The 23,054-nt window shown below is 41.5% G+C and overlaps 1 protein-coding gene across 1 annotated transcript in view; it reads left to right on the forward strand.

Annotated features, from left to right (window-relative positions):
• ZNF704 (zinc finger protein 704) overlaps positions 1-23,054 on the forward strand; it is a 54,395-nt gene that overhangs the window by 25,329 nt on the left and 6,012 nt on the right. Inside the window, exons 3-7 of the mRNA XM_048507633.1 lie at positions 13,642-13,745; positions 15,802-16,034; positions 19,023-19,123; positions 19,818-20,079; positions 22,350-22,454. Coding sequence (XP_048363590.1) covers positions 13,642-13,745; positions 15,802-16,034; positions 19,023-19,123; positions 19,818-20,079; positions 22,350-22,454 — 805 coding nt within the window. The remainder of the gene's footprint in view (positions 1-13,641; positions 13,746-15,801; positions 16,035-19,022; positions 19,124-19,817; positions 20,080-22,349; positions 22,455-23,054) is intronic.

A 23,054-nucleotide genomic window follows, 5' to 3' on the forward strand; every position in this document is an offset into this window, starting at 1 on the left:
CAGAGATGGTTTACCATTACCATTGCCTGCGTCTGTGTAGCAACCTTGGACTTCCTTGGTGGTCTCCCATCCATGTACTAATCAGGGCTGATCCTGCTTGGCTTCCAATATATGATTAATGGGGCTAGCCTGGGCCATCGGATCAGGGCAAAGAGAACTGGGGAAAGGTCCCATGGGAAATCAAAGCCTCCACAGCAAGTTTATATATATATACACACAAGAGGGCAAATTCAGTTTATGGTCATTTAACTACTTAATATTGCAAATAACTGAGACTGCTTTGTAATAATAACAATTCGTCACAATAGATTTTTAAAAGATATCTTTGTATCAGTTGGATTGAATTAGAAATGATTGAAAAATAAACAGGAATCTTGTGGCACCTTAAAGACAAATTCATGTCTATTCTAGCACAAACTTTTCTGAATAAAAGTCTATTTTTCAAGGCATACAGTTGTGAACATCATGGTTAAGGGCCACCCTTTGACCCTAATGTTTACAAATTTGTCTTATTGTGTGTGCATATATAAATTTAATGTATGAATACTTAGGAAGACTCTAATACCTGTGCATCTACTTGTATCTGACAAAGTGGTCCCTTTCCATGAAACTTATTTGAAAATTAAGATGTGGCAGCAAAAATGAGGCAGAGTCTTGTAGCAATTTTTAAAAGACAAGCACTGCTACTAATCTAGAAATAATCCAGAGTACACAGCATCTAACACTACTGGTGTAAGAGGGTAAAATTCATGAAGTGGACAGGTTCCTTAGTCTGTTTGCTGTGGTTTCTTCAACAGCCTTTTCCTTTTTGATGTGGTGGAATTAATCCAGATGGTTTAGTTTTAATGATGATTATAGAGCACATATGTAGTGAATAGTGAGATCTGCTTAATAGTTTGCTTGATGAAGCACCTTCTGTGGCTCCATTTCTGTCTGTCTGTCTCTAATTTTCATTAATACCCCACCCCGCCCCCCCACCCCATTTTGCAGGGCTCAGGGCGGCAACAACAGCAAAATTTACACAATAAAACACAATAAAAACTATGGCTCCACTCCCAGTGACATGTATGGCTTCCACTCACTTTGTGTGATTGTGTATCATTTTATCAATGTATCTGTTAATCTGGCAAGCATTGCTATACCTTTTTCAGGATAAAGATGACAGGAGATCTGTCATTTCATAACCATTTCCTAGACCATCTTTGTTCTAAAACGCTCTGTGAGCATTCTAGAACAAAGATGGTCCAGGACATGGCGGATGAATTCATGGATCTCCTGTCATCTTTATCCTGTAAAAGGTATACCATGGTAAATAACCCTACAGTCATGCATGGGAGCAGCAACCCCTTTTGTAGGGCTGTCCTGCAGATGATGGAAGGCTAGTGGTTTTGCCAGAAAAGAGCAGGAAGGGTTGCAAGGTGGTGGATGTGCTTTGTTTTTGCTCAGGTACGTGTGTATTCGGAAGACATCTTTTGTAAGTGTCTTACTTATAAAGTATTTGGCCATATTTTCTGTACATTCAAGTCACTCGCTTGCTTGGTTTTGTAACTATGTTTCACTCTTTTGCCTAGATAAATTTGGTAACATTCATTGTCAAATGCTAATTGTTGATATGGAAATAAGGGTTGAGCACCTGTGTAGAATGAAACAGATGTGACTGTTGCAATGTGCTGACAATCTCTGCAATTACTGAAGCAAAACTAATTCATGACAATGCTGCACTTAATGTCATTAGATACTTCTCTGTGTTAAATGTGCACAAATACCTTTTGGATTTCTTGTGATGGTGTTCATGGATGCAAGAATTGAGGGAAGTTGTGTACAAGGAAAATGGCTATAAAGAACTGAATGGGAAAGAAAATGGCGGGCGCAGCTGTAGAAAAAGGCAAGTCTTGCTGATAGACATCCGAGGCAATATAAATGCTCGTTTGTTAATGTTCTGTGTTTACTGTGCAGAGAATAATGGTTTTGATGAAGGCAACACATAAAGAGTCCTAAATGCTACGACAGAATCTGGACTTTTAAAAAATGCGGAAACATGATGCTTTAACTTCCTCCAAAGTGCACATGACCGCACTTGGATCTTTTAGTGGAAACAAGTATAGTGTCTGTTATACTCACGAAGTATGTACTTCATGCTCCATTCCAGAATTGTACAATTATCCATTCTTCAATCCCGTTTCAGTACTGGAAAGCAACTGCAGTCAACTTCAGTCACATTAAAAACTAGAGTCTGTTTTCGAGACCCAGATGACCAATTCAGTTGATATCTGAAGTATTAAATCTGAAAAAAATACAACTGAGAAAAAACACGTCTCTTCTAAAGATGTATTAAGGCCCTATTAATTAAATTTAAAATATTTTGTGACCTGTAGACCAAACATCCTCTTTCACTGGAACTGTCTTTGTAATGATTCCGAAGGGCACAAATATCTTACAACTGCAAATTTAGTAGCAATTTGAGATAATTCTTCATCCTCATACGTTAGCACAGGCTCTTTGTACCCATCTATCACCTGAAGATAAATAGTTTCAGACCTTCGGGAATGAAGTCACAATAGACTTGCCAGAGCCACATCCGGAGCTAGTGGATAACTGGACTGGTGAGCCCGCAGCAGGGTGTGGTGGCTGCCTCGACTGGCAGGCCCTCAGTGGACTCACCAGGTCTGATCAGGAGCAGGGAGTGGGTGGGTGACTGGACTGGTGGGCTTACCAGGCCAGACTGGGAGCAAGGGTTGCCTCAGCTGGTTCACAGACCTGATAAACCATTGATGGCGAACCTTTTCGAGACCGAGTGCCCAAATTTAAACCCAAAACCCACTTATTTATCGTAAAGTGCCAACATGGCAATTTAACCTGAATAACTCCTTGAGCAGGGGCCAGCTTGCTGTAGCCTCCAGCAAGTCCTACATGCATCACTCTGTGCCTCTCTAGCATCTCTGCTGCCTCTGCCCCTGCCCCGCCCCGGGCAGCAGCCACTTGGAGCACAGGCACCAGGCCTGCCAGCCAAGTCCTTCCTGCTCGCTGAGGTGCACATACATCAAGTCTAGCGGCCCAGGCCAGTCTAGATGTGTGGGGGGGGCAATTTCCCCCCCACATGACGAACTCTGTGTGCGCCTGCCCACAGAAAGGGCTCTGAGTGCCACCTCTGGCACCCGTACCATAGGTTCGCCACCATAGGTCCACCACCATCTCAAGGGGGCTGATACTGCCCCAGGGCCACAAGTTTGACACACCTGTTCAAACCACTGTGTAGAACCACTATACCACACTAACTCTACTGAAAAAACAGAGGCAAATATCCATGTATCAAAATAGCTTCATGTTGTAAGGTAGCTTCTGCTTCCTTTCTAGGTAATAGTGAGCTGTTGTCAGTCATTGTATGCTCATAACAGTACACTGTGCACTTTATCCAGATGATATTTTCTTCTCATAGCAGAATGGAACTTCTCTGTCTCCCCCTTCCTGCCACTTCCTGTTGCCATCCACTGCTGTTTTGGGGCTTGTAGTACCCTCAGGAACCAATTAAATGGAGAATTAGGGTGGTCTTTAGCTAGTGAGGAAAATAACTAAAATTGCTTTCCATACAGTTGGTGGAAAATGGCATTAGGATCCAGTCTTTGATGTGTGTGTGTGTGTGTCTGCTTGGTTTTGCCTCACACAATTTTGTAACGAATCTTTTAGAACTTCCTATGTACATTTTGTTTATTCTGAAATGTAGGTTTTCTTGATTCAAGTATGCAAATTCAGTGCTTTGGTGGCACTCATAAACTTCCTACCTAGCACATGTGACACAGTATGTTGTAAAACTGTGGAAAGATTGGAAAACAGCCAAGATCTATTACCATGAGATGATAAGATTAGATTCTGGAAAAAGAAAATTAAAAACTAAGACACTTGCCAGCATATCTGTGGTGAACTGCTGCAATAGAGGAACTGAAACAATAGAGAGGGAAAATCATTAAAAAGAAAAAGAAACAGAGGGACTGCTAAGTCAATTATTCATGGTATGGTTAACAAGATTCTGTCATCTTCTGTGTAGCTAATTGCATAAAACATGGCCTGGACTCTCCTTTATATCATTTATTTTGGAGATTTGGATCCTACCAAGCATGTTTCTCTGGAGCTCTTACCATGCCTAATTAACAGCATTAGCTGTGTCCCCTTGAAGCCCTATTATAAATGGTCACTGAATTGTACAGAGTTCAGGCAATTGTACATCTGCAATACTTATATCTAAAGTAAAACAGATTTGGTCCTCTAATTCACAGTGAATAATAGGCTATAAAATTGAGTGTGAGACCTGCCACTCCACACATAACATTCGATACAATAACATTTGCGTGAAGCAACCTATTTTGGGAGGCAGTTACAATGATAGAGCCAGCGTTGTGCAGTGGTTAGAGCAGTGGTTCCCAAACTTATTTGGCCTACCGCCCCCTTTCCAGAAAAAATATTACTTAGTGCCCCCTGGAAATTATTTTTTTAAAAATTTTAATAGCAATTAAACAGAAAGATGTATGTATTAATGTTTCTACCTGTGGCCATCACTGCCTCCCTGGATCGCTGCAGCACCCACCAGGGGACGGTGGTGCCCACTTTGGGAATCACTGGGTTAGAGTGTTGGACTAGGATCTTGTAGACTCAGGTTTGGGTTCCCACTCTGCTGGGTGACCTTGGGTAGCCTAACCTATCTGCTAGGGTTGTTGAGATGATTAAATAGAGAGGAGAGAATAGTGTTCCCATTGGGGAGAAAGACTGGGGTATAAACGAAGTAACAAAAAGATAAATAAATGTTCACCAATCAATGCTAATAAATATAGCTAATGGTAATGTAAGGATGATACCACTGTTTACTGCAGTTGGAAGGGAAGAGCACATCAAGGCCATAATCCAAAAGTTCCTATCACACCATAGGGGTTTTTTGGGGGGAGGGGGGAGGAGTACACTTAGTTGAGGAATCAGTGTAAAGTGGTGCCATTGTGTTAAGCTCTTCTACAGGCTGTGGCAGGGTGGGTGAAGAATCCACTGACATCCTCATCTGATTCTAACATGTGCTCTAGTTCTGAGTCATCTGACAGCAAAGGGAGAAATCGGTTTTGAAAATTGTCTAGCTTGGTCAGGGTGAAAGGAAGGGAGGGATAGAGCTGTCTGAGCCAACTGCCATAAGCTTGGGCTGATCATTTGCAGGTAACTTATAGCTTGAGCTTGTTATGGGAAACGAGGGTTGAGGCTATGATCGCCAAAAGTGGGATGGCCTCGTGGCTTATCTCCTGTGTTGAAGTTTGACTGTGAAAGTGTTGGTTGTATAATTTTATTCAGATTTGTGTATTTTACTTTGTAAGTTATTCAGAATTCCAGTGTGGAGGAAACATGGGATAAACATTTTGAAATAAGCAAACATTTTGCTTTTCAGATATTATTGCAGAGCTGTGACTGTTTTTGTTGAAAAAACAAACAGTGGAGTTCTGTTAGTCTGAAGTAGTTTTTCAGTGTTATACGCTCTTAAATCTTTTTTCTTTCTTCTCTTGCCAGAAGCACAACTGTTGTCTTAGTTTATTTCTATTTTTTGTTTACATTTAGAAGAAGAAGAAGAGTTTGGATTTATATCCCCCCCTTTCTCTCCTGCAGGAGACTCAAAGGGGCTTACAATCTCCTTGCCCTTCCCCCCTCACAACAAACACCCTGTGAGTTAGGTGGGGCTGAGAGAGCTCCGAGAAGCTGTGACTATTTCTATTTACATTCATTACATGGCCTTTACCACAGTCTCAGGAAAGGTTACAACGTTGACAGTTGCGCTGTCATATGGCTGTGAAGTGAGGCTCTGATACCCAATGTCTCTTGACTAGGAGTGGGCACCATTTTGGGGGGCAATTTTCAGATTTGGGTTTACTGGACCTGAAAATGTTCAGTAAAGCCAAATATCCATACCAGTAAATTGAGTTTACTGTCATTAAGTTGTCAGCCACACATTGTCATTCTGCTACCAAGGAAGCTGCTATGTTGGAAGTAGATATGTCAGGAATTAGAGCTCTGCATTTGGATAGGCCTACTTAACCATCTCTTCACCGACATCAAAAAGTAAACAAAAAAGACCTTCTCATTAGCCGGTCAGAGGAAACCCCCAAAATTCCTGCTTAGCCTGAAAGTCAACAAGCTAATCTGGTGATGTTAATGGGAAGGAGAGGCAGCAGCCGACAGAAAAGCCTGCATGGAGGAGGTATGGCTACAATATAAGTGGTAAAATTACGCGTCCTTATTGGGTGCTTCAGATGTGGCTGTCCAATTAAGCCTCATGTCTTCCTTGTCTCCAGGCGAACCTATCTCTAGCATTAATGCCACTTTCTAGCCTAAAGGCTTGAAAAAAATCACTGTAAATTAAAAGCAAGTGTTAACCGACCAGTAGCATTGTCAGTAGAAGTAGCTACTTTGTGTCTGGTGTTAATTGATGTACAAAAATATCTCTGTTGAAGTGCCAGACATCTGTGCTTATTAAAGCAAGAAGGAAAAGCTGATGGCTTTGTGTATATGTGTATCTTTCCAAAATTTATTTATTTTGAAAAATAAATCATATTCTTGCTGTCTTTAAACTGACAAAGTTCAGTGACTGTATAAAGAGCACACACTCTGCTTTTCTCAGTGGGGACACATCAGAGACATAAAGCATTTTCTCCTCTATATTATCCTCGCAACAACCTTGGAAGGTAGGTTAGGTTGAGAGAGTCACTGGCCCATGCTGGCAGGGGCTGATGGGAATTGTTGTCCATTAACATCTGGAGCGCCATAGGTGGGCTACCCCTGCTCTAACCCTACTCTACCCCTGTGCTATACTGGCTCTCAGTTTGCTGTTTGAGGCTGGGAATACAGATTCCCAGATGTAGAAAGCAATTTCACATGCTGTATGAAGTGGGTCTGTGGAACTGTGGAATGGGTGAAGGGTACAACCTTTCCTGATTCAGAAATGGTCCCTTTCTGGATTGTGTTAAGCAATTGGATATATTTTAACTACCATGTAATGGCTAAGCAACCATCTTTCCCCCTAGGGCTTTCTTTCCCTAATATTGTCTCACTTCCTTTCAGTTCCTCTCTTTCCCTTGAGAAATCTGCAGTTATTTTGCAGATCTTTCTTAAAACCGAACACCCAGTGCAGTTGGAACTGTTGACCTACAGATCGGTGTGGGTGAAAGGAGTAGGAAGCAGAGGAAATTTGCTGGTATTGAAGAGCTATATTTGCTTTGTGTTGTGTTGTTCTCCCCCTGCTTCCCCCTTACACACACAAAGCCTAATGATCTCGGGAGAAAAGCTGTATTGAAGAAAAGTAGCTGCAGCTTGAGCAATGAGTTTTATGCGTGTAGAGCTTCAGAGCAACATGATGTCATTCTCATTTGCACTGCTAGGGGATGAGCTCATCGGGGGAGGAGCCTTGGCCATTTCCAGCTTGTCAGTCTGGCCCGGAGGTGATTAGCATTCTTCGTGCTCACCCACAGAACCAAATGAAGGGGGGGGGGGGATGCTGCACCATGAATTATTAAAAACCTACACAGAACGGCTTGAAAAATAAAAACGGAATCAGTTGTCAGTCAGAAGAACATGCTTCAGGTTCCATCGCCTTGTCTTAGACGGGAAAGAGAGGAACTCATTCTGCTCGCAAGGAAGAGAAGGCATACTTTCCGCTCCTACGTTTCATAGCACCGAGGCCGGCAGTTCGTTCTTCTTTCCCTCACTGCTGTCTCTTAACATAAAAGTCTCCCTGTTGATCTTTCTGAATGGATCTTCAGAACTTTGGGAAAGATGTCAGGGGAGGGGAGGAAAATCCAGGTGTTGAATGAAAGGACCGTGATGGTCCTGGGAAGCAGGATTTTTTCCCCAAAAGTATGTAGGACAGGGCAAATAACCTGTGCATGTGTGACTTAATCCTGAGCATTTGTAAGTGGATTGAGGCATATTTTCCTTCTCATTCCTTTTCTGTCTCCTTTATGTCCATATTTAGACTGTAAACTACATGCACCTGTTGTGTTACATTTTGTAAAGTGCCATGTGGTAGTATGTATCAGTAATAAAAAAGCCAAGTACAGTGGAACCTTGGTTTTCATTGGTAATCCAACCGAAAAGAATCGATGGAAACCGATGAAAACCGAGGCAAACTTTTCCATAGGAATCAATGTAAATCCAGTTAATCCGTTCGAGGCACTCCAAAAAACATACCAAAAACACATTTTTTGGTGAATAACCATAGTTCTTAATGCTGAAAACAGTAACAAACAATAACACTAGGATCTGCTTCAGAGCTAGTGGACCAATGTCGCACCAGAAAGCTGTCCAAAGAGGTCTGTTTCTGACGCCTCTTTAAGATTTGTCTGAAATGGGGTAAGACACTGTCATTAAACAAGTTGCAGACATGGCCTGCAACAGCTTTGTCCAGGTGATTTTTCTCCATAAACCCCTGCACCTTACTACAAATTGATGAAAACCGAGGCAAATCAGTGAAAATCGAGACAAATTTTTCACTGAAAAAATCGCTGAAAACCGAAGGCAATGAAAACCGAGGTTCTACTGTACTGTTTTGTACTGGGAGCAGAGTGGATTTCCCAGTTCTTGGTTAGAGCAAGAGTAGTTACTCAAATAAATATTCAGTTTTGGCATTGTGTATTTTGTCCATCCTGACCTGAATGGCCTGGGTTAGCCTGATTTCATCAGATCTCAGATATAAGCAGGGTCAGCTCTGGTTAGTAGCAGGATAGGAGATCACCAGGGAATACCAAGATTTTTGTGCAGAGGAAGGCCGTGGCAAACCACCTTTAGTCTCTTGCTTTGAAAACCTAACTGGGTTGCTGTAAGTTGCCTGTGACTTGATGGCACTTTACACACATTATTTTGTTGCATATATGTGATGATTGCGGTGTTGTAAAGTAGATACAGGGCCTAGTAGTTGTTGTCTCTCTGCCTAGTGTCACTCAAATGGTCTGACTTCAGTAGTACATAAGCAGCAAGCAGTTGAGGAGAATTCTAAATGTGTATTGAAGACTTTTCTCCACTTTCATTGTACTGAAGAACAACTCACTCCAATTCCTCTAACATGACCTCTGCTTTTCTTTTGATATTTTATTTTTCATTTTCAGAGACTTGGTACCATAGAGCCATCTTTTAAATAACTGTTGTTAGTACAGCTTCATAGATCACTTAACATCTGTGTTTTCACAATCTAAGCATTCCAATTGAAAGTGTGTGTGTGCAATACAATGAAGGGATTGTTTCTGAGGCGTGTATGTTTAGGGCTTTAAGCCAGAAATGGGTGTCATAACAGTTACATCCCAGTCTTAATTCTAAACACAGTTTAAAAGTGAATGAAAGCCTTGTCTGGAATGAGCTGTTTATCCTTATTTCGAATACAAATTTCTTCTTTTAATTTAGTGAGGATGAATCTCATGTTCATTTCAGTTGTTTGTTTCAGTTATGGGGATTTCAGTCTAGTAAGAATTACAGCTAATAGGCTTCTTGAGGAATTCCTTTTTGAGCAAGTAGCTAACATAACCTCCAGATTAATATATTATCTATATAAAAGGCAAAGCATGCAGGTGACAACTCACTTTTTAAAGAGCTGTGCAAGTGCATGAGCAGAGGGGTAGACCACACTGATGCATGTGCAAGGCATGTTGGCAACAACTCACAGTTTTCTAGAGCCCGTTGTATTTTGTTTCACAACGGGCTTTATTGCTAGTCCTAAGACAGTTGGCAAACAGAATGTGAATATTGCACTAACCTGCATCATGCTACATTTACAAATAAGTGGTAATCAAACATGGATAGTTGAAACAGCTTCATACTGCCTGCATGGCTGCTGGCAGGTTAGCCCTGAGGCATTACACCTGGCTGAGGCTCTTCCCCTCCAAGGCTTCACCCACAAGTTGCCAGGAATCTCCCCTTTGGAGCTGGTAACCCTGAATGTAAAGCAAAACCAAAAATATTTTCTAAGACATGACAATACCACAATGAAGAAAGTGGGTTGAAAAGGTAGAAGACAATGCAGTAAAAGGATGGTGGTACATACAAGAAACTGCAATCCACTCCCTTCTAAAAGTGGCCTTCTGAGCTGTTTCATTATACTGTAGTTCTTATTCCACTATTTTAAAAAATGCCATCCTGATCACAAATTCCCAAGCACAAAGTCTGCTGACACAATGTGAAGGGGAGAGGCAGGTAGAAATGATAGATAACTAGGCTCTTACGTGCCAGACAGTTCTCCTGCAAAACTTTTCCCAGCTGTTCTTCCCATAGCCTAGGTTACTCGGAAGAATGCTTATAAGTGGCTTAGGTAAATGAATGATGAGTTGCTGGAGGTGTACATGTACACACTAGTTTGTCCCTTCAAGTAGCTCCCTGCTGTCCCCTGGCAAGAAAAACAGCAATGAGAAATTCTGAATTTCCACCATGAATTCATAATCCCACCATAAATGCATGGATTCCTGAGGTCAAGGGGAAGATTAGCTTGTCATAATTTATAAAAACTGTTAGTAGTTGCTAAATATTATAATTTTTTTTAATTACTAGATGACAGCCTTTTTAAAAATAGCTTTCTCCCCTTCCCCCTTCCTGAAAAGTAACAAGCAGATGTTCTGGAGTGAAATTGTAACCCTGTCTATAACATTGGGATTAATAGACATCAACTTCTGGGAACACAAATAATTATTTTGATCCAAACTGTCAGCCACATTTTTAGTTTAAAAAAAAAAACCCAAAGGGAAACAAAATATGTTTGCAGCCTTCTGTTGCAGTTCCGTGTGTCTGGGTTGCTTTTGGAAAAGGATACCCTGGCTGGCAGAATGTTCTTTAGGTCCTTTTCGGAGTCTTCCTTCCTGATGTACCTTCAACTGGAAATGCAAGGAGTTACATCTTTAAACCGAATTCACAGGGAGCCAGTCCTTTGCCCCCACACTATGGCAACAGCTTTGAATGCTGGATTTAAAACGAGGGACCCTAAATCATAACCAACCACAAAAGGTCAGACTGCACATCTGGATTGCTCGCATGATGTGGGAATTAAGGCAGCAGCTTTGAGTTATGATTTCCATGTTCTTTCGAGCAGGAATTAACATTCTAAAACAAATTTTAGAAACTTCCACTTCAAGACAAGAGTTGAGGCATCTAGACGTTTCTTAGATACCTCCAGTGAACTTTCAGTTGTTTCCAGCCCATATTGTGCTGTTTGTGATCAGTTATCCTCTGCTTTTTCATCATCCTCTGAAAATAATTTTTGTGCAATGCAAATTTGCCTTTATATCAACTAGACCAGAAACACTCTGTGGATCAGATGTAAACAGAAGTCATTTGTGTGAACAGAAGACATTTGTGTGCAGTTAGGGAAGTAACTCACGATTTCTGTGAATTTCCCACGAGTAACGCCCCCACATACACTATGTTCATTTGACACACACACACACACACACACCCCGAGCTGCTTTCCAGGTGCTTCAGAAGTCCAGGGAATGTGGGAAACTCCACTTGTGGGTTTTTGGGGCCCAACTCCCCATTTTACTTGGCTTTAGTGAAGTGAACAGGTAATTGATTATCCAGTATACATGGAGAGGATCTTTTGAAAACAGTCATCATCAAACATAGTCTTTTTTAATTATCAGGGTTTAGAAACGATAGAAAATTCAGTGCATTGTAACTCCGCCTGAAGATGCATGAGCTGATTACTATTCATCAATTGACTTCATGTTGATGTGCCCCATGTCTGCCTTCAGGGTGCTTTGTCTAATTAGCTTCACTGGTAATTGAAGTTTAGTTTATTTTTTTAAGAATCGAGAATATTTCCATGCGGCTGTCACTTTTCAGTTAAGCAGAGCTGATATAGTTGCTGCCTCAGTGTGTATTTTTGAATAAGACGGCTGCCTAAGGTTCCCCCCCCCCCTTTAAACGAGGCCTCAACAGGACGACACAAGGGAGCCCTATCAACAGTTGCCTAACTTTTTTTTTCTTTTACTGCATATTTGATTAGAGGATGGGCAGCCTTTCTGTGTGCTTTTAATCGTCTTCCCTCCGGCCACTCAAAATACCTCCTTCTCCAGCTGCTTTCCCGTTTGCACAAAGAAAGGGGAAGAATCTTTTCCCCTCTGTGTGTGCAGGGGAGTGGGGGCAGGGGGCAGGAACACCTTTCAAAGTCTGATTTTTGTCTTTGTAGGATTGTTAACTTGGCCAGGTGAAATACATCATGTCTCTTTAAGGAAGGCTTAATACGTGAGAATGGGAAATTGATGAACAATGTCACCTGATCATTGCTGCAGATGAAACAGATATTTAAGGGACAGGAAGGGGGCTGAGTTTGAAAATTGGCAACCCAAACATTTGGACGCTGTCTGAAGATTAGTGTATTGTTTGCATATCTATAGAGGTATCTACAGAAACTGTTTCCGTGACTTTCCGTGTTAAAACACAAAAAGTCACTGTCCAGCATCGTGTTAAGGATGCTTAAGTGTGTGCGTACATGGGCCTAATTCTCTCTGCATCCACACAATTCTAATTGCTCTCAGCACTGCTGCAAACACAGAAGCCGTACGTGCTTTGGTGATGGAGCTTCCACACTTGGGAGTTTTCTGTACACTTTCCTCCAGCACCTTGTGATGATGCAGCCAAAAATAATGCTGAGAAGGGGGGGGGGGGATATATGTCGTCAGTGTGGGCAGGAACTGTGTATGACAGGAACACTTGCAGAACTCCTTCCAGATGGTGTGGAATGTATCCTCTCTGACGATCTCAGAGCAGGCTTCCAGAAAAAATGTACTGAAATAAGGGGTAGGATCCAGTCTAAATTTTCCAGAAGTGGAACGAACCCTTCCTGTCTGCCCAGCCCCACTGCAACCCACCAACATCCTTGAAATGCTGCTCCTGTGGGGAGGGGGACTCTGAACATGGGAGGGGGTCTGCAGCAGGAATTGGGAATCAAATTTGCTATTTTGCTGGATCCTGTGCTCTTTTGTTGAATTATTTTCCTCTGCTGCTACTTTGAGTGACAGCAGGCAACAGGATCTTGGGACAGGGGATTCCCCAACCCAACTGGGAATTTGGCACACCGAGCCAAATGCAAATGGGGATTGGCCCTACCACTTAGGACAGGGGTCTGCAACCTGCGGCTCTCCAGATGTTCATGGACTACAAATCCCATCAGTCCCTGCCAGCATGGCCAATTGGCTGATGGGAATTGTAGTCCATGAACATCTGGAGAGCTGCAGGTTGCAGACCCCTGACTTAGGAACTCTCTTTGCCTACACTCTATTTGCAAGACAAAACCTTATTTTTGGTATGGTGGTTGAAAGCAGGAATTCATAATTGTGAAGTCTGAAAATGTTAACGTTGTGTTAAAATAATTCATACTACTGAAAGGTTTTCATTAATGAAAACAGCTTTTGTCTTTTCTTTTATTAACTTGTCACTATGGTTGATACAACTTGAGAGCCCCAAAGACAATTAGTTCTATTTCCTATGGTAGTTGTTCAAGAGGAGCTTAGCTCATCTGAGTGGACTGTAGAACTTCAAGTCCAGGAACAGTCTGCCTGAGTTGTAAGAATAGTAACAGTGCGACTGTGCTTCAAATTTATTTTTCTAGTAACGTTATTTCCCCCCATTCTTTGCCCTTTATTTCAGAAAATCATCAGAAGAACTGGATATGGATAAAGTGACAGCAGCTATGGTATTAACGAGTTTATCTACCAGTCCTTTGGTTCGCAGCCCTCCTGTCCGACCTAATGGTAGGCATGCATTTTTAACCACTTGGGAGACCTGGGCCAAACCCGTAGAGAGCTTGTACTCAAATATCAAAAACTTGCTTTGACTTAATGCTGTACATTATTTTCTTTTTAAAAAAAAATTTAAATTTTATTTATATATTAATATATTTATTAAATTTCAAATTGTATAATACATACAAATGACCTTCTGGTAACATTTTTTAAAAATTAAATAGTAATATATTCATATCCCTTACCAGGGATTGTCTTGTTATAATAACACATATATTCAACTATTAAGACTTCAACCAGTCGTCACTATTATTCTTCAGTTATACCTATAGTAACAATTGCTAGCTTCTCAACTCATATAGTTTTTAACTTAACGTACTGTACTCAGTCAACATACCTTGTGAGAAAACAACATCCCCACCTGATCCTTTCCAACTCCATGATCACCTAGAGAAGACATCATGCCACCTGTTGTTATTGTGACACACATTGCTGTCTCATACAGAAACCAGAACACCCTCAACGGCTGCTTTTCATTTCCTTAAAAAATTTAGGCAGGGATATTTAATATATTCTGCATAAATAGTAAAAAAAAATATTTTTTTCAACTCCTAAAAAAAAGTCAGAGGAAAGAAGTACAATATCATGCCACGGCTGGATGATTAAGAATGTAATGGTAACCTTATTTAAATAAGTCAGACATTTGTAAATGGGATGACAGGAAAACAATTTCGCTTGTCTGTTTTTTACTTCATACTCAACCTCATTCTATCAGCCCATTTCTTGTTTCTAAATTTTGTTCCTGATTGAATCTCTCTTTTAAAAAAAAGTAAAGGGAAGCTGCAGATTCAGAAAATACAGAAGTGTCCAAGTGTGACTGAAAATTATGTTTTAATAAAGTGGGGTTTTTTTGTTTCCCTGCAAACAAACAGAATTTTTAAACTGTGTTCAGCTTAGAAGTTGATACTCCACCTGCTGCACATATTTGGCATGGGACTTGGAACTAAGGTATAGGAATAGGTTTGAAAAATTAATTAAAGAACTGTACTACAAAACAGAAAAACATGCAGAATTTCTTCTAATATTTTAGTTTTGGACATGACCTAAATATTTTGTAGTTACTGCCAGCTAAATTGATGTATATGCAGCCAGGAAACTAATAGTTCAGTTCATGACTTAAATTTAGAAAGGTTTACTCTGCTTAGGGTAGCACAGTGCCTCTAGCTGTGCTTTCATGGTTTTAACATTTCTTTTTTCTTGTCTAAATAGTTCCTGTGGCCTTTTCCTAGGTTTCATTCTTAGCAAAAATGCATTTTTCTTCCATTGTTAGTTGGTGTTCTAAATTGGCCCCAACTGTGCTTGTGCATAAGCGCTGCACCCTGCGAGCAACTTGTCAGTGAATATCCTTCCACTAGAAGTCAAGATATACAGGAGATACATTTTAAAATCTCTGTTACAGCTTACAGTTAAAGCCACCTGCATGAATCCATGTGAGGTTACTTCACAAATAATAACTTTCTACACAGATATTTCTTCTGTTTAGCAAAAATGTTTTTGTGCTACCATGTGCCTGTGTGGTATACATATAATGCACACTGATTGGGAAGCCATAGCCAGTTATGACTTCCCACAGTGTGTGCATGTACCAAAAATGACAGGCAGTGATGGAGGGGGAACTATGCGTGGGGCATGAACTGCCCGCATGCCCCCTTCCGCCCCGACACACCCATGCCCCTGACACATGACTGCAGTGCCCGGGGCGAGCCACCCCAGATGTCCCCATTGCAGATACACCTCTGGTGACATGTGCACATTTTGCATCTTGGGGCAGGGGATTGGGGCAGTGTGAAGTAAAATGAGATTGCTCATGAATAAGGGTACAATGAAGCATTTCCTACACAAATGCTTCATTGCACCCCTATCTGTGAGCAATCTCATTGATTTAGGACTAAGTGTTATGGCTTCCTTGCTAAAATAAATATGGTCATTTAGATCTGTTGGCTTTATCCAGAACTGTTTAATCTGTACATGATTTGTGTGTGTTCTTTTTAAACTCCCACTTTAGAATCCTTAAATGGCTCTTGGAAAGAAGGAGGATTTGTGCCTTCGAGTACTAGCAGCAGCGGCTACTGGAGCTGGAACGCTCCCAGTGACCAATCCAATCCATCCACCCCGTCTCCACCTCTGTCTGCCGACAGCTTCAAACCCTTTCGATTGCCCTTTCAAACTGATGATGGCATTGATGAAGCTGAAAGTAGCAGTCTCCTCTTTGATGAGCCCATTCCGAGAAAAAGGAAGGTGAGCATGTATCAAGTTCTGTCAAGGTCTTTTTAAACCTGATTCTGAAAAACCATACTGCTCCATTTTTTCTCTTGTATGCTCAGTATTATTGGTGAATATTGGACATGCTTTTGTTGCCTGAAAGTTCATTGCTTTTTCAGTGACAGAATTTACAATCTGGAGATATTCCCTTATATTCTATTGTGAAGTAATGTGTAGTTAGTTGGCTTGCTGTTGAGGTCACAAGACCTTAATTGTATAACAAGGGTCAGAGACTGGTGTACAAGATGTTTTTGTTGCTCTTCAGATTAAAAATGCTTTAAGCCATTTCTCCTTGGGTCGTCTTTATCATTGGACCCTGGACCCAGCTTCATTGTTATACCCAGAAGCTGTTACTAGGTACTCTTTGGTTTAATTACATATTTCCAAACTAGCTCTATTTACCCAACCAGATCTCTTGCCCAAAATAAACCTTCTAGTTCACAGATGACCAACTGGTAGCATTACCAGACCTTAGCTGAGGCATACTAGATAGCTGGCCAGAAAAAAGAACACTTCTTTCAAAATAATAAAGAATCTTTTAGTGCCTTAGATATGAACAAATTTACACAATGTTTCATTTTGATCAGCTGTTAATACGATGCTATTGAAAATATGAGCTGTTAGAGAGTGTGAGTGTACGTATGAGTGTTATGAGAAGGCCAGCATAGGGTCAGGGATCCCAGTTATTTGGGGGCATGGGAACTATGGCGTTGGGAGAATGGATGTTAAGGAAAAAGAACAGGTAGGGTCGAGCTCTGTCTTCATACTGTCCCATGATACAACGATAGTAAGGCTAGGAAATTAGACCCTTCTCTGACACTGATGTTGCGTAATACCAGATCCATAAAAAATAACACCATGATCTTGTAAGATTATTTTGCAGGGCATCAAGTGGAACTACCATGCATTACTGAGACCTGGGTAAAGGAGGGCAAAATGGTCACTCTGAAAGAACTACCCCCCCCCCACACACACACACACACATACACACATTTTCCACTCCTTCCTCAGTCCTGGACAAAGAGTCGGGGGGTGGGTGGGTGTAGCAGTGCAGATACGGAAATCTTTCTTCTGCAGGCACCCCCCCCACACACACACACACACATACACACACTCTGGAGGTTGAAGGTATTGATTGTGTAGGCCTGGCAGAGGGCACTGTGGAAAGTTTGGCTATCCAGCTGATATACCAACCACCTGACACTGCTGTCAATATAATGCCAGGACTACTGGAGGCAGTCTCAAGCTAAGCCTTATAATTTCCTATACTTATTGTTCTGGGAGACTTCAACATCCATTCAGACAATGCCACCTCAAGATAGGCTATGGACCTGGTGTCTTCCATAGTAGCTCTGGGATTCTTCCAGTTTGTATGAGAACCTATGCATCAAGCAAGTCACACCCTAGATTTGATCTTGGGGTGATGGTGGTAGATTTGGGACCGATCTCTGTTAATCAAGTGCCATGGTCAGACCATTAAACCCTGAAGGCTGCTTGAAGCCCCTCCCTGTATAGATAGAAAGCTGATTTATGCTTGCCTCAGAGACTTTTGGATCCGATTGGTTTCTGGAATGCTCCGCGGGTTCCAATGCCTGCCAGTGACTTATTCAGTGAGCTAGTAGAGGGCTGGCATGGCTAACTCTTAGAAGCCATCGACGAGATCGTTCCGCAACATCCTCTTCATCCCTGCTCCTATCTAGCTCCATGATACACCTTGGTGCTAAGGAGGAAAAAGCGGGAGCTTAGACGAGTAGAGTGAGCTTGGTGGAGAGCTCATGACGAAGTGGCAAAAACTTCTTGTAGATCACTTATGAAAGCCTATGAGGTGGTGATTAAAGCTTCAAAAAAAGAATATTATGCGGCCAGCATTGCATCGACTAGCTGTCAGAGGGGTGCATGTTGCACCAGGTGTGCGCCTGGGGGTGCAGAAAATCATACACACACCACGGTGTGCTCCCCCCCCCCCCAATATAGTTACCTTCCTGAAACAGACTGGGGAAAAGGCTGAAAATGGCCTAGTGGGAACTACTTCCCAGGAGACCTTGCGAGTCCCAGGGTCTCATGGGAAGTGTAATTCCCACCAGGCTGTTTTCAGCCTGAAGGGAGCAGGCCGCTTCTCCAGCCTGCACTAAGGTAAGGAGAGCGGGGGGCAGGGTGCCGCAGAGGGGGAGGGAAACACAGAGTGTGCACCAGGCACACTCTGCCCCAGCTATGCCTCTGCTAGCTGTCCCCTTACTCAGTTGTTTAGGATCGTTCAGTCTTTGACAGCCCTGGGACTCCATGGCAGTCATTGCTCCACTAGCTGCATTGATTCGAGATAGAGTACAGAATTAGGTTCAAGTTTTGGAACTAACCTTCAAAGCCCTAAACAGTTTGAGACCTTTGTATTTGTGGGAGTACCTCTCCCAGTGTGCCTCTCCCAAAGATCCTTATGCTCAGCAAGTACCTTACTGATAATCCCTGACCCAAATACTGTCCTGCCGTCTAGCTCTGGCCCCAGCATGGTGAAACGCTCTGTCAAGTGAGACCTGGGATCTGCGAGACTTAGGACAATTTTTCAGGGTCTGTAACACAGAGCTGTTCCACCGGGCTTATGGCTGAGGACAGCAACAGTATCCATCTAGCTGGCTTCCTTTTTGTCTCCCTTTCCCTCCCCTTCTCCTCCTTTCCCTTCCCCTAAGAAATCAAATGAATACTGCTGCAGTGGGCTGGGATGCATTTGTGGGAAGTGTAAAGTTTACAGCAGTAGGTGGAATTGATGGTGATCTCCCTCCCCCATTCTTGCATTGTCAGAAATTCTCTGCAGCTGTGAAGCCTTTTATATCAACATAACTTTTAAATTACCCTGAATTTCTAACTTAACTTAGATTTACTTTAGCATCATTATAAGCAGTCTGTGACCTAGTTAGCAGTCCGTAGGAGTCGAACAAATTAATGTTTATGCTCTTTTCTTGAATTACTCAGAATTCCATGAAGGTGATGTTCAAATGCCTTTGGAAAAATTGTGGAAAGGTACTTGGCACAGCTGTTGGTATTCAAAAACACATCCGGACCATCCACCTTGGGTAAGAAAACTGTCATTCTTTTTCACTACCTTCAACCATGTTTATTTGGAAGTAAATCCCAGTGAAGTGATCATGCTTTGTATCAGACTATTAATGAAGTATCTCAGTTCCAGATTTTTCCTTTTTTCCCCATCAATTTGGTAAAGGTTTTGATAAAATAGTTGTCTCATTACATTGGAGTACATTTTTCAGTTTCAGAAATTGTTTCCGTAACAAGGGATTTATGTGACTCAAGAGTAGGTCAAGTGAGGTAGCAACTCAGTCTTCAAGGCTCCATCATCATCACTAATGCCCATGACACAGTAGATCAAAAAGATTGTCACTTAACACAGATGTGATAGCAACATGGCATTTTACGAATATCTACCCTTAATTAGAGTGTTGAACTAGGATCTGAGAAATTAAAGTTCTGGCACGGAAGCCCGCTGTGTGATCTTGGGCCAGTCACTCTCAGCCTAAACTTCCTCATGGGGTTGTAGTTTTGAGGATAAAATGGAAGAAGAGAGAACAATGTTGTAAGCTTTGAGTTCCCATGAGCAGAGTATAAATCTTTAAATAAATAAAATAGTAAATGGGAATAAGACCCTAGCCTAGACCGTTTACCTATATCCTCGTATAAGAATTGCAACACTTCAGTCTTTTTCTAACAAATTTGGTCTTGTACAAGTAACTTCTTGGTCTTCACTTGATTTAGGCGAGTAGGAGAATCTGACTACAGTGATGGAGAGGAAGATTTTTACTACACAGAGATACGTCTAAACACTGACTCAGTGGCTGATGGATTAAGTAGTCTGTCTCCCGTCTCCCCATCTCTAGCGTCTCCTCCTTCTTTTCCAACCCAAGATGCAAGCAAAAGTGAATTGTCTTGTGCCAAAATGGACACTAAAGGGATGACACCTCTGAGTCGTTCAGCTCCCACAAATCTCTACCTCGTTCACACGGACCATGCTTATCAGGTAAAATGACTGCAAAAGATTTTGACCCACAAAAGGCAAATATAATCACATACTGGCATGAATACAGTGCATTAAGTATTTCAGTTCAACCTAAAGCTCTGAAAAATTCTTTGGAATGGATTATGTATCTATTGAGATCAAGCTGTTGACAGACAGGAGAGTAAAAGATAATGGCTTGGATACTAAGTCTGGTTTCTGCCAGTGCCCCTGTTTGCCTGTTGCAGAAGCAGTCTGCCACTGTGGATGTCATTCTTGTAGTGCTAAGCACTTTTCAGCTTGTCAAGAGATATTGGCTTTGCATGAACAGAAGCTCCTAGCACCTAAGGAGCATGCTGCACATCACAGGATGACCTTCACAATGAAAAAGATTGCTGTGCTAGTAGATGCAAAGCCCAGGATCCAAGCTGCTGAATCCAGTGGCAGGACATGACAGATGGAAAATAAAAAGACACAGAAAAACTGGATTACAAGATACAAGGAATGACATCGATTCCAAAGAAGTCAGGGTTATCTTCTTTTTTCCTAGTTACCATTCACTTTTCCTAGCCCTGTTATCCACTCTCCTGCTTACCGGTATGTCCTGTTCTTTCAACTGACCTGTAACCATCTTTTTTATTAGTGCAGAGAAGTATCTGTGTAGCTTTCAACCATTCCTGATATGTTGATTTTCCCCTCAAGGTTTATTTTCCAATAGGACCTGCAGCTTGTAAAACAAATACAGACATTCAGTAATCGGTGACCACAGCCTGCTTTTATAGATTAGTTTTATTTTACTGGATGAAGTTTACTGGGGAGTTTTCATGGTTATACAGAATGTAGGCAGGATTTTTCATCGTGGGCTCAGATATGTTGCTTAAGAAGGACAAGGTCTGCCCTGCTCAAAACAGGAGAACCTTTTCCTCTGTGCCACCACAGCCAATTGGTTTTCCATTCTGTTGGAGGAGACTGTGCAATCAGTCCATTTTGTGCAGCTGCATCGTGACAGATCTGCTGCTGCTTTCTGACAGAAGTTCATTTTTCGATGGGTCATGAACCTAGCTTGTTATCATGCTTCTCTTCCTCCCTTCCATGTGGAACACATTTGAAAAGTTAGTAGTCCTAGGCATCTGCCGCTTAATTCCAGTGTGTCTGAGTGTCCGAATGTGGGCACCTGACAAATTGGAGTAAGGTTCTTTCCACAATTTGGGGTTCTAAGCTACCACTTAATCCTGGTTGAGAATCCAAGTTTACGGAAAAGCGATGAACTCTAGTTTGGAGTCGGAAAAAACTACAAATACTCCGAAGACTTCTGAAACCAGGAAGCCATCAGCAATGCTTTGAGCCTATAGGGAAAGGAGAGAGGGAGCACATGAGCACTAAAAGAAGCAAGATTCATGCCTATCCTGAGCAATTGTCTGATCACGTGTTGAACTGACATCTCAGTAGAGCCTGCAAAAAAGAAAAGGAAAAAACCTCTTGAAACCACATAATCTTCCACATTGCCACAGCTTTCTAGGGAGCTAGAAACGATGACAAGAGATCCTCTTCTGGGTCTTTTGCGCCTTTATGGTTGAAGAGACCTTACTGAAAGGCTTGAAGAATATTGTAGACCTCTTCTCACAAAAACAAATCTTTGTACTGTTCTTTCTCCCTAGAAAAGTGAGGGGATTGTATTCCCATGTTAGTATTGCACAAGAAGGATATGCATCAGCTAGCCTGGAAGTCTAGACTACCATGGTGATAACAACCGTGGTGATATTTAAATTAATCTACGGCTTTTCAGTAATTGTATCTATTCTCTGAAAGAGCTCCATACTCTGTTCCTTGCTTGTTTTTCCTTTTCTGTTTTCCTTACCACCACTCTTTGCTTTGCAGTTTGTAGATAACTTCTAAGGTTATTAACACAGCTTGAGATCTGAAACTTCTCTTGCATGCTTCAGTGTGATTATAGCAATAGATAAAGCAGTGTGCTCACTCTTGCTCAACGTGCTTTTCATGTTCATAATCATTCTGGCTGATAAGTATTTTTTGAGTCTTAATTAAGGGCTGCTTGTTGAGCCATTAAATATACTTTATTAAACATCCAAGTTTTAATAAATCTTTATTTTCATAAATTATAAAGTCCTTAACTTTTTGTCTGCTTTCAGTTGGCATCATTAAGTTTCTTCCTTGGATCTTGCAGCGAAAGTTAGCAGGCCGTCTTTCTGACCTGTTCTGATTTGAGTACAAAATATTTCATTTGTAGAGTGAGAGTTTTTCCTTCTTAATTTATTTGATTTTTTTTTAAACAGGCGACACCTCCAGTGAACATTCCAGGATCCACCAAGTTCACACCCAATGGAAATAGCTTTAGCATCTCTTGGCAGTCACCCCCAGTTACCTTTACTGGTGTTCCAGTAAGTAGAAGACCTGGAAATAAACAATGGAAAGTTTTCCATATAGAGTGGTCTATGCCTGGTAGCATTGCTGAAGTTCTTTGCCCATTTGAACATCCTTGGCAACAAGTGCCACACCTTAACCACCTGATTTCAGTTGTTCAGTGTGGTTTTGGCTAAGTGTTACTGGCATAAATACGAGGCTAGGAGGAGTATTGCATAATGGGTTAAAACCTTAGATGGCTGTTGAAACAAAGCTATTCTGTTGGGGTCTTACCCTAGATACATTGAAAATGTTTTTCTTTGTCTGGCAAACTCTTGTTTAAGTAATGCTTTTTAAAAAAATCTGAAAGATATGATGATTATTAGGTCTTCTCCTAACTTCTTTTATGTCTCTTTTATTTGCCATTTTTTCTTGCAAGTAAATCCCGCTACCAGTCACTCCCCGTGAATAAATGGCATTTTGATTTTTGCTGAAATAAATGTTTTACTGTTAAAATGACCACCATGTGAATACAAGCCTCCTTTCTATCAAAGCCCTTAACCTGAGGCTGTGCATCTAGAGTGTTCCATGTCTCACAAATGCATGCTGGTTATACAAAAACTCTGCTTTCTGACAAT

This window comes from Sphaerodactylus townsendi, linkage group LG09 (genome assembly GCF_021028975.2).
Source record: "Sphaerodactylus townsendi isolate TG3544 linkage group LG09, MPM_Stown_v2.3, whole genome shotgun sequence".
Lineage (NCBI taxonomy): Eukaryota > Metazoa > Chordata > Lepidosauria > Squamata > Sphaerodactylidae > Sphaerodactylus > Sphaerodactylus townsendi.